This window comes from Eptesicus fuscus, chromosome 2 (genome assembly GCF_027574615.1).
Source record: "Eptesicus fuscus isolate TK198812 chromosome 2, DD_ASM_mEF_20220401, whole genome shotgun sequence".
NCBI lineage: Eukaryota > Metazoa > Chordata > Mammalia > Chiroptera > Vespertilionidae > Eptesicus > Eptesicus fuscus.
Genome location: NC_072474.1, coordinates 115916370 through 115926689, shown reverse-complemented (window position 1 = coordinate 115926689; position 10320 = coordinate 115916370). Strand labels below are relative to the sequence as shown.

Genomic DNA, 10320 nt, shown 5'->3' with positions numbered 1-10320 from the left:
CAGAGCCCGTGGGCAGGTCTTTGATGTTGGAGGGGCCGTGAAGTGCCTGAGGCCATCCTGGAGGAGGTGTCACTGTGGATGGACATGTGGGCTCGGGAGGGGTCCCTGAGACCTGGAGTGGGCGGTCACCCAGGACAGCCCAGGGGCCCGGACCGAGTGGGGTGTCCTGCGTGGGAGGAGCGGGGTGCAGGGACCTGGGGAGGGAGTGGCCAGGAGGGGTGGTTGGAGGTTAGGGTGGAGGGTGGGTGACACGCAGGGGGCCAAAGACAGAGGGTGTGGTCACTGGGCTGCAGTGGGCATTGGGGCGTGGGGCACCCCTCTCAGAAGCCTGGGGTGAAGGGGAGGGGACAGTCAGGGAGGGACGTGGGTGGGGTCAGGACCCCTAAGCTGGTCCAGGCCCTGGAGGAGTGAGGTGGGGGCTGTGAGAAGCCGGTGGGAGGTCTTTGCTGCACTCGGGGCGCCTCAGCTCTCAGCCCCGGGACTCACAGCCCTGTCCCTGCAGGAGGCCCGGCGCCCGCCTACGTGAACGTCCCTGCCAGCCCCTCCTCCGCGGCGAAGCAGCTGCACTACCTGGGCCTGGAGCTCCCGGAGGCGGGCGCGGGCGTGCGAGGTGGGTCCCCCCACGGCCCATGGGAGTGGGGCCTTAACCCGGCGCTGGGCCCTCAGCCGTCCTGTGCTTCCTCCTGCTGAGCTGGGCTCCTGCCCAGGACCCCCTCCCCGCTCAGGCCCTGCTGAGGGAGGAGCGGCTTCCGCGGCCCCGGGGCCAGCTCACCTGGGGCCTCTTCCAGGGGCCAGCACCTCCGGCTACGCGCAGATCGACCTGGTGGCCACGGCGGCGGCCCGGCAGGCGGGGGCCCAGCACGCACAGGCCCGCGAGGAGCGGCTGGCCCAGCTGGAGCCCAGGACGAAGGGGCCCCTCGCTGAGCGGCGTCGCCCCAGTGACTGATGGCCCGTGGCTGAGCAGTGGCGACAGTGGGCCCGGCGGCCACCGGTGCCCACCCCCAAGGTCTGCGTTCCGTGGCTCACGGCCTGCTGGCCCAGCGGGGGCATGGCCGGTGCCCGGACCAGGGCTGCCTGCCGATGGCCCTGGGATGCGCCTGCCCTCCCTTCCGAGGTGGCGGCCGCCCGAGCGATGAGAGAGGCCCACGTCCCGCCCAGGCCCCTGCCAGCCCAGCACCCTGTGCATCGCTGCCCTGCGCTCGGGCGGAGCCGCGGCCGAGCCGGCCCTGGGAGGCTGGCCCACGTCGTTAGTGATGTCAGTGTTCCCTGACCGCTTCTCGGGACCAGCAGTCAGTCGTGTAAACATTTAAAGCCACCAGCGCTCTCTTTAGTAACCCACGTGGTCTTCCCGAAGGGCCGGGCTTCCTCTCCCGGGCTGTCTGGTGGGCGGCCTGCAGTTCAGTCTTCTATCGATTGGTTGCCTCCTGCATGCGCCCCGACCGGTGCCCGGGACCCAGCCACAGTGGAGGTACATGCCCTCGCCCAGAATAGAACCTGCGACCCTTGTCTGAGGGCCAGCGCTCTAACCACTGAGCCACCGGCCAGGCCAAGGGCTCAGGGTGGGCTTAGCCCCAGCGGGTGGGTCCAGGTGGGGTTCGGGGTTTCCTCCCAGTGGTGCCCGTGGCTTTGGGGAGCATGTTTGTGACTGTGCGGGGGTGGGGGTGGGGGCTGCCCTGGCCACGGGGGATGGAGGCTGGCGGGGGCTTCCTGCCACCCCCCGAGGCCTGGGCACCAGGCTGTCCTCTGGGCCCCACCTGGTCTCGGAGATGAGATGGGCTGTTCCACCTCACTGGGGCTCCAACGGCCGCTCAGGCCTCCCTCCCTCCCTCCTATCCTCCCCCATCCATCCTCCCTCTGTCCACCTACCAGCCTGTCCGTCCGTCCGTCCGTCCTGCATCCATCAGTCCCTCTCCCTCCCACCGGCTCCCCAGCCCACTAAAGACAGCGCGCCTGCGGGAGCCGCCATGGGGAGCGCAAGCGCTGACCCTCCATCTGTCCTCCCTCGGTGTCTTGGTCTGCAGGACACGAGCCCCACCTTCTGAGCAACCTCTGACCTCTGAGCTGGGGAGTCAAGGCGGAGTCAGCCCGCCCTGAGCCCCGGGGTGGGAGGAAGGGCTGGGTGTTCCCTGGAGGAGGCCTGGCCCCCTCGCAGGTGGAGGCATCAGACGCTGCAGGTGGGCAGGGCCAGCGCTGAGGCTCCAGGGCCGGTCCCTGGCGGGAGGGCGCACGTCCTGGCCACAGCACATCAGCAGCCTCCGGGGAGCAGATCCCACTCGAGCCGGCCGGCAGCGGGGAGACCAGGCAGGACCGACGCTGGACAGCTGTCTGACAACTCGGAGGAAATTCCTTGACAAACATTTATTTTTTTAAAAAACAATTGGAAAATCTAAACAGTCCCGTGCGTTTTTAAAAGCTGAGTTCTTCAGACTTGGCACAAGGAGATTCCAGCCTGGCGGGCGCCCCACGGACCCCAGCCCCCACTCAGGAGCGAGGCCACGCCAGCCACGCCGCGCCTGCAGCCGGACACTTCACCTTCTTTAGGCCAACTCACTGCAACGGAGACACGACAGACGGCGGAGAGGGAGCTGCAGGCGCCAGCACGGCCGACGCTCACAGGAACGGGCGCTGCGGCCCGTGCCAACTTCCTTTACACTCAGGCATCAAACACCCCGTGACTCACTCCCAGAGACCAACCTTCGGGGTCTCGTCACAGCGGATCCGCGAGCCCCTGGAGGAAGATGGACGGCCGCGGGCCAGGCAGAGGGGGAGCTGTCGTGTGGACAGGAGACATGAGTGTGGACAGACCACTGACATGTGAACTGAGGGGACAGAAACTATTCAAAAAATGAACCAAAAACCTGTTCACAAAGCGTGAGGTACCTGGTACCCAGGAGTGGATCCGGGAGACGCGGGCGGCCATGCTGACAGGCGAGCCGAGGAGAGGGACCGAGCAGTGCAGAGCCAGCGTTGCTAGGACGCCACGCCCCCGGCCCGAGGTCAAGGCCATCCTGTCAGAAGTCCAGCAGCTTTTCTGTTCAAGTTCAGAAGCAGATTCCAAGATGCGTGTGGAAAAGTCCCTTCATGGCCTGGGAAGACGGATGCGCACTCCTTCCGCGCGTCCAGGGCTGATCAGGCTGTGCACCCAGCGGCAGGACCTCGCGCCTCCCTCAGATCCACCCGGCTGCAGGGAGCGGCTCCCTAACAGATGGGGCTGGGACAGAGGGGAAACCACGCCGACGGGCTCTGTTCACGTGAAACGCAGGGACGGGCAACAGCAACTACGGTGACAGGAGCCAGTGGCCGCCCTGGCCGGTTTGGTCAGTGGTTAGAGCGTTGGCCTGCGAAGCTAAGGGTTGTGGGCTCGATTCCGGTCAAGGGCATATACCCTGGTCGGGGTGCATGCGGGACGTTTCTCCCCCCCCAACGTCCTCGGGTGAGGATTAAAGGGAAGGGAGTGCCTCCAGTGGGGCTGTTGCCTGCGCCGTGGCGGCCACGTGGGCGCCCACGTCACTCATCATGGGAACCAGGACTGTGACTTCCTCCGGTGCCCTCAGACCGACCAGAGGAACAAACGCCACCCAAGCCCGAGGCCGCCGGCCGGCACCCAGCCTCACTGCCTCCGGGAGCCCGGGCAGCCGTGCCCCGCCAGAGGCTCACGCCCACCCGTCACTGTCCAGAACCACGCACACACCCTCCCACAGCGAGCGCGGGACCGCCAGTGGCAGCCGGGACGGGACACTGGACACGGGGCACTTCTGGAGACGGGGCCGGCCTCACCGAAGGCACGGAGGCCGAGACACACACATACACACACACACACACACACAAGCGCGCACACGCACACAGGGCCGGCCTCACCGAAGGCACGGAGGCCGAGACACACACATACACACACACACACACAGGGCCGGCCTCACCGAAGGCACGGAGGCCGAGACACACACACACACCTGTGAAACTCAAACGGGGAAGTCGCCTGGCGTGTCTGTCGGGGTCCCTGAACAGAAACCCGCACACGGGTGGCTTAAGCCTTTATTTGTCCCGGGGGTGGGAAGTCCAAGACGAGGAGCAGACGGACCTGGTGTCCGGAAAGCCACCACCTCGTTCAGCAGGAAGAGGCACTCCCCCGAGTGGGGCTCCCCCCTCGGACCCAACCACCCCCCAGGGCCCACCCAGATCCCACACGCTGGGGGGGGCTGGGCTTGGTAGCTGAGCGTGGGGGTCACAAGCCAAGTGGCTAGCTATAGGAGCGTGGGGGGTCCTGGGGTGGGCCCCACTCCCTGGACAGCACACTGGAGGCGGTCTGTGCACGCCCCGTGACGGCCCCTCCCCCCCACCTCAGCCATCTCCTCCGGGAGCAGGAACCACCACCCACACGATCTGAAGGCCAGGCTGTCAACAACTCAGGTAAACTGAGTCCCATGACCCCTCTGCTCACCTCCATGTCCCGGGCCCAGACTCGTCCCAGGCCTCTTACTGGCCAGGCACAGGGCACGGCTCTGGGCCCCTGGCCCTGACCTCAGCGGGCAGCCCCAGCCCTGCCCGAGGCCTGGCAGTGGCCAGTGCAGACATGCCGTGGAGCCCAGCAGGAAGGCTGCCCTGCCGGGGACCCAGTGGCTGCGGGGCCCCTCCCGGCACCCCAACCCCACTAACACTAGCACGCTGCCCGGGGTTCCTTCCAACAAGGGATGAGTGTCTGATGGCCGAGCTTCTTCCAGGTGCCAACCTGGGGAGGTGCCCCTTAGACCACCCGAGGCTCCTCCCCGCGGGGTGCCCACAGGGCTGAGAATCACCCCCAAGCCGCCCCTCCCTCCTCTCATGCATCAGGGAAGACGGGGCGTGGGGGTGGGGAGGGGAGGGGACTTCCAGCTGGCAGTGCCCGGAGCCACCGTGGGCCGAGGCCGAGCGGCAGACACAGTGAGACAGGGAGCGAGTGGCAGTCACGGACGAATTAAATACAATCTCCGCACGGGGCTTCCAGCCGGGTTCCCGCGGCAGGGTTGGGGGTCCCGCGGTGTGACGCTGCAGGCGAATCAGCGCTCGGTGCGGGGCAGCGGCGTCTGAGGCCACCGCCCTGCTGGGCACGGCCACGCGGTCCCAGGTCCCGCTCACGCAGACGCCACCCCGGTCCTCAGAGCTCGTTGTGGCGCGCCCGGGAGATGCGGCCCGACAGGTCCTGCAGGTGCTTCTTCACCTACAGAGCGCGGCAGGTGAGCCGGGCCGGGGACAGGCTGAGCCCACTGCCACCCCCCTCCCCGGCTCCACCCAGAGGGGCCAGAGCATTAGCCCCGCCCCCAGCCCCTGCCAGGTCCCAGCCTCGCAGGCCTGGAGTGGGCGGGGGAGCTGGGAAGCCTTGCCCCACCGCCTGCCGGGTCCCCCCCTAAAGGAAGCCGAGGCCCGGGGCGGCACCCGCCTTGTAGCCCAGCTCCTTGGTCTTCTCCTCCAGCATGGCGTAGCGCTCCTTGTTCCGGCTCACGTGCTCGTGGTCACCAAACCGCTCCACGTGCCGCAGCTTCTGGTGCGAAATCTCCAGCTGCTTCTGGTAGTGGTTGTGCTTCTCAATCTTCACTTCAAAGTGCTTCAGCTCCTCCTGCAACGGCCCAGTCACTGACTCCCCACCTCCCCACCTCCTGGCAGCCGCGGCCCCCTGCAGCCCGCGCACACGGGGAGGCCGCTGCACTGGAGGCGGAGGGGGTCGGCGGGGGGCGGAGGTGGATGAAAGGGGACAGGCAGGTATAGAGGAGGGCGGAGGGGGACGGAGGGGGGCGGTTGGGGATGGAGGGGGACAGAGGGGGACGGGCAGGAGCAGGCCCTGGGAGGGGCCACGGCTGCAGTCAGGGATAAAGAGGCCGCAGCCCCTGCCCAGCCGCCGGGAGACGACAGGACAGGCAGCCCCGTGCCCTGCTCACCCGAAAGGCCTCCAGCTCCTTCTCCGAGAAGTTGGCGGACCGGGCCAGGTCCCACAGGTCGATCACCCGCGGCTCCTCGAACTCTGTGGAGAGCAGGGCCACCTCAGAGACCCGCACGGCGGCGTGGCCCCGGCTGCGTGTGCGCCAGCACAGGGTGTGAGCGTGCAGGTGTGGGCATGTGTGTGATGCACAGGGGCCCGTGAGCGTGAGTGCGTGCGCGCACGTGTGTGCACCCTTGGGAAGCGCCGTGAGCACCCGTGGCCACTTCCTGCCAGGCCCCTGCGCGGTCCCGGTGTGAGCAGTGGGCTCCGGAAGGAAGTGTGGGTATGAACGAGCCACCGCGTGTGGAGCTGCTTGTTACTGCGGCGTAACCAGCTGTCCCGACCGATACACGGGCCAAGGGACCATGGATGTGAAGGGGATGGCGTGTACCTCTCAGAGAACTTGCGAAGGAGGGCCTGCCCGTGGGCCCCGCCCCGCCCCGCCCCGCCCGAGCTCACCGGCCTCGGCGCCGTAGCCCTGGTGGCTGACTCTCCGCAGCCGGTCGTAGCCCTGGCTGATGCGCCGCAGCCGGTCCTTGAGATCCGCATGCCGGCTCTGCAGCACCTCCTCCTGCGGGCGGCGCATGTCCGAGGGGCTGATGGCGTTCTCCTGGATCTCTGGGAGACGAAGCGGGTGCCCGGTGAGCCCCGGGGCCTGGGGGGGGGGGGAGCCACCGACCACACAACGATGCCACCAGAGGCCACAGCAGCCAAACGGTGTTTGTGGGAGAGGCCGGCGGAGACCAGGTCACCAGGTGCTCCATCGACCCGTCCCCGCACCTGCCAAAGGCACCCTGACGGCCTCCCGCAGCTCCCCCCGCAGCGAGCAGGGCTGTCACTGGGGAGAGGGGCGCCCGGGGCGGGGGGCGGGGGGCGGGGGGGGGCGGCGGTGGTGGCGGCGGGCTGCACACACCTTCGGTCCTGCTCAGCGTCTCCAGCAGGACGTTGTACTCGCGCACCTTCTCCCGATGGTGCTGGAACTCCCGCCACAGCTTGTCCAGCTCGTCCCTGGAGAACTTCCCGGAGGTCTTCGCCTGGGGGGAGCCTGCGTGAACACCGCCCAGGGCGGCTCCCCGTCCACACCTCAGGTGCCCCCCACCCAGGACCATGGGTGACAGGTAGATAACGAGGTCCTACAGAGCCACCACCCCCCTCCCAGAGAAACAGCAGGACGCGAGGGCGCGCCCGGTACCTTGTGCCACAGCTTCTCCAGCCGGGGGTCCTCCAGGCTGTCCTGCTCGGGGCCCTCGGCGAGCGAGTTGCTGCGGAGGGCCCGGGCGTCCTTCCGGCCGTCCAGCCGGTACTTGGCCAGGATGACTAGGAGGGCAGTGGGCGCCAGTCACGCCGGCCCTGGGTCCGTGGGGCCGGTCAGCAGCTCTCCTGCCAGCTGGCAGGCCGCCCCCCCTTTCCCAGGTTCCTCCTCCGCCTGGTTTCCGGCGACCACCGGGGCCCAGCAGAACTAAGACAAACCTGACCCCTCCCGCCAGCGCTGGCCGCCTCGCCTCGTAGCTCCCACTGGGAGCAGGTCCCACGGGACAGGGGTCATTACCGGCGTGGCGGTTTCCACAGCCCACACCCGCAGCCCATTTCTGGGGATGCGGAGAGATGTGCCCGGACGCAGGGTGGCCGGAGGGGATCCCTACCCGGGACCCCCTTTGTTTGGAGGGAGAGGTTTCCACAGGAGAAACGCCGGTGTCAGCGGCTCCAGCAGCAGCAGCGCCGCTACTTCCCACAGCGGGGCTGCTTCTGGGGGCTGCCAGCAGCCCGGCTCCCAGCGCCACGGGGGGCAGGGCTTTGGGACAAGCCCCTGGTCTGGCCTGGGACTCGGGCCCCTCCCTGCCCTTCGGCCCTTCCCCACCCACCCACCTCCTTCCCTAGAAACTGGCGTGGGCTTCCCTCGCCCTTTCAGTCTCTCCGCCGACCCCAGCCCTTCCTGTGGACACAACCAGTCGGCGAGGGGCACCTCGGCCCATGCCCTCCGCATCAGCGCCTCGCCCCTGCCTGCCCTCGGCTCGGCCTCCCGTCTGTCTAGAGGTACAGGCAGCCTGTGCCCGGAACTCCCTCCACCTGGAAGCCAGACCCCCGGGGCTCGATGTGAGCTGGGGGGGGGGGGGGGGGGGGGAGGAAGGGGTCCTGATGTCAGACCGCCCAGCCCTCTCCCTAAGCTGCAGAAGGGCCCCCACTGAGCCACCCGGTGGGGCCCTGGCCGGTGGGTCAGCTCCTCAGGCCGTGTCACCGAGACCCGTATGTCATCGGTGCAACGAATACCTGGGAACTGGAAAAGCTGCCCGCGGCCCGGCCCGCAGGCCCGCTCCCGCCCACAAGCCGAGTGGAAGTGCAGCCAGGTGCCCGCCCCTCGGGTCAGGAGGAAGGAGGTACCGTTGAGGTTGCGGATAAGCTTCGCTTCCTTCTCCCCGTCCTCATCCAAGCCTTCGGCCTTCAGCTTCTTCCAGGCGAACTCATCCCTCTCCTGGATCTTCAGGTCGGCGTGGAGCTCGGACAGGTCCACGGGGGAGAGCTGCAGCTGCGGGCGGGACAGGGGACACCTGACACCGCTGCTTGACGGCCGACGACACGGCCCCGGAGACACGGCCCGGAGAAAGGCTGACCCAGACACTGGAAGGCCAGCAGGAGAGTCCGGTCCCAGCCCTTCAAACCCCGCACCCGCTCCCGCAGGACTTCGAAGGGCCCTGCGCCCTGGGCGCAGACTACCGGCTTCGTCTGAACCCTACAGCTCGGCATGGTCGCCACCCCAGGTCCCCAGGGAGCCACCTGCCACCAGGGGCCTGAGCCTGCGGGCACAGGATGCCCACCCGCCCCCACCCCCTGGATCTTTAGGATCGCTGTAAGTTCCAGTCCAATGTCAATGCTTCCTGGGAAAAGAGCTGGTTAAGAGAAGCCAAAGGCAAAGCAGAAGGCCCAAGGTTAAGCAGCAGAGGAAACCATCAACGCCGGGAGGCAACCCACACGCGGACGGAGCACTGGGCAGAAGCCAGCGGATGTCTGGTGGTGGTGATGGCCGCACAGGGACCCCTCCATTTCCAACTCACCCGGATGTGTCCCTAACTGCGCCTTCTGCCTGTCAGCCACATCCCGGCAGATGAAAAGAAACTACTGGGCCCTAGCTGGTCTGGCCCGCAGGCGGAAGGTCCGGGATGGATTCTGGTGCAGGCTGGACCCGGCCCTGGTTGGGGCGCATGGGCGCATGCAGGAGGCAGCCAATCAATGCGTGGCTCACACACCGATGTTTCCCCGCAGCTATGGTCTCTGGCGGAGCGATGGTGCGCAGAGCACAGCGCAAGGAGGCCGGCAGCGCGAGGTCACCGCTGCGCTGGCCCCTGGAGGCCTCCAGCACCCTCCCCTTTCTCGATGGCGGCTCAGGGAAGGAGCCCCAGGGACAGAGCAGGCCAGCCCCCTCCCGCCCTCGGGGACCTTCCAGAGCCCCTCCTGGAGCAGCGGGAGGTGGCGCCCCCAGGGAAGGGAGAGGCCACAGGCGGCGCGGCGCACGGGACGCGGGGCGTTCACACCATCGCCCTCGCGCCCGGAGGCCAAGCGCTTCAGCAGCTTTAACCACCGAGTGGGGACAAGCGCCCCTGCAAGAACGTGGGGCTCCCCGACCTTGTCCCTGAGCGCTCGCTCTGCAGCACCAGAGCGCACGGCGGCCCCGAGCCGGAGGGCGGCACCGGCCGGGCACCCCGGAGGGCTTCCCTCAGCCCCACCCACACCGCGGGCGCCCAGGCCGCCCTGCCCACGGCTCACGGGTCTCGCAACACCCCGAGGCCACCCGAGCCCCCCCCTCCCCGGGCACTGGACCAGAGAGGAACTGGAGAGCGCGCCGCAGAGTCGAGATCGCAGCGCCGGACGGGATGAAGCAACACGCGCAGCTCCGGAGGCCCGCACCCACCACGGCAGGTGCGCCCCCGCCGGTCGCGGACCCGGGGAGGCCCGCACCCACCACGGCAGGTGCGCCCCCGCCGCCGCTCACCCGCTGGGCCTTGTCCCACAGCTGGTTCAGCTTCTCCATGCGGAACTCCGCCGCGGGCTCGCGCTGCGAGGGCCGCTCGGGCTCGTTCTTCTCCCGCGAGTACTTGCCGCCGTGGCCCGCCGCCGGCCAGGGCGCGAGCAGCGGAGGCAGCAACAGCAGCAGCAGCGGCGGCGCCAGGAGCCCGCGCAGCCCGGGTCCGTCCCCCCGCGACGCCATCTTCCTCTGGTCCGGGAGACCCAGTGCCTCTTCCTAGCGGTCCCGCCAGGCCCCGCCCTGCCGCGCCGCCTCCTGGGAGTTGTAGTCCTTCCCGCGCGACCAGCCCAGGCGAGGCCGCCGGCGAACTACAAGGCCCAGGAAGCCCTGCGGCGGCACGTGAGCGTTTCCC

The 10320-nt window shown here is 68.7% G+C and overlaps 1 protein-coding gene and 1 long non-coding RNA gene across 2 annotated transcripts; both read right to left on the bottom strand.

Moving 5' to 3' along the window:
- Nucleotides 1-2343: 2343 nt before the first annotated feature.
- LOC129147207 (uncharacterized) lies at nt 2344-3812 on the bottom strand. The gene is made up of 2 exons (XR_008554549.1): nt 2881-3812; nt 2344-2769 (listed from the first exon to the last, which is right to left on the bottom strand). It is a non-coding gene; the product is annotated as an uncharacterized LOC129147207 (long non-coding RNA).
- Nucleotides 3813-4018: 206 nt separating this feature from the next.
- On the bottom strand, nt 4019-10192 carry LRPAP1 (LDL receptor related protein associated protein 1). The gene is made up of 8 exons (XM_008150896.3): nt 9936-10192; nt 8330-8474; nt 7143-7267; nt 6864-6984; nt 6410-6568; nt 5910-5992; nt 5414-5590; nt 4019-5194 (listed from the first exon to the last, which is right to left on the bottom strand). The coding sequence occupies exons 1-8, from the start codon at nt 10149-10151 to the stop codon at nt 5132-5134; spliced, it is 1089 nt and encodes a 362-aa protein (XP_008149118.1). The 5' UTR covers nt 10152-10192; the 3' UTR covers nt 4019-5131.
- Between the last annotated feature and the right edge of the window lie 128 nt (nt 10193-10320).

What these genes read in the sequence shown, in the direction of transcription:
- LRPAP1 (XM_008150896.3), bottom strand. Translation starts at nt 10,151, where the DNA reads ATGGCGTCGCGGGGGGACGGACCCGGGCTGCGCGGGCTCCTGGCGCCG. An exon ending in TGGAGAAGCTGTGGCACAAG is followed by an intron (nt 6,985 to 7,142) that starts GTACCGGGCGCG and finishes GGCTCCCCCCAG; the next exon opens with GCGAAGACCTCCGGGAAGTT. An exon ending in GGGCTACGGCGCCGAGGCCG is followed by an intron (nt 5,993 to 6,409) that starts GTGAGCTCGGGC and finishes TGCTCTCCACAG; the next exon opens with AGTTCGAGGAGCCGCGGGTG.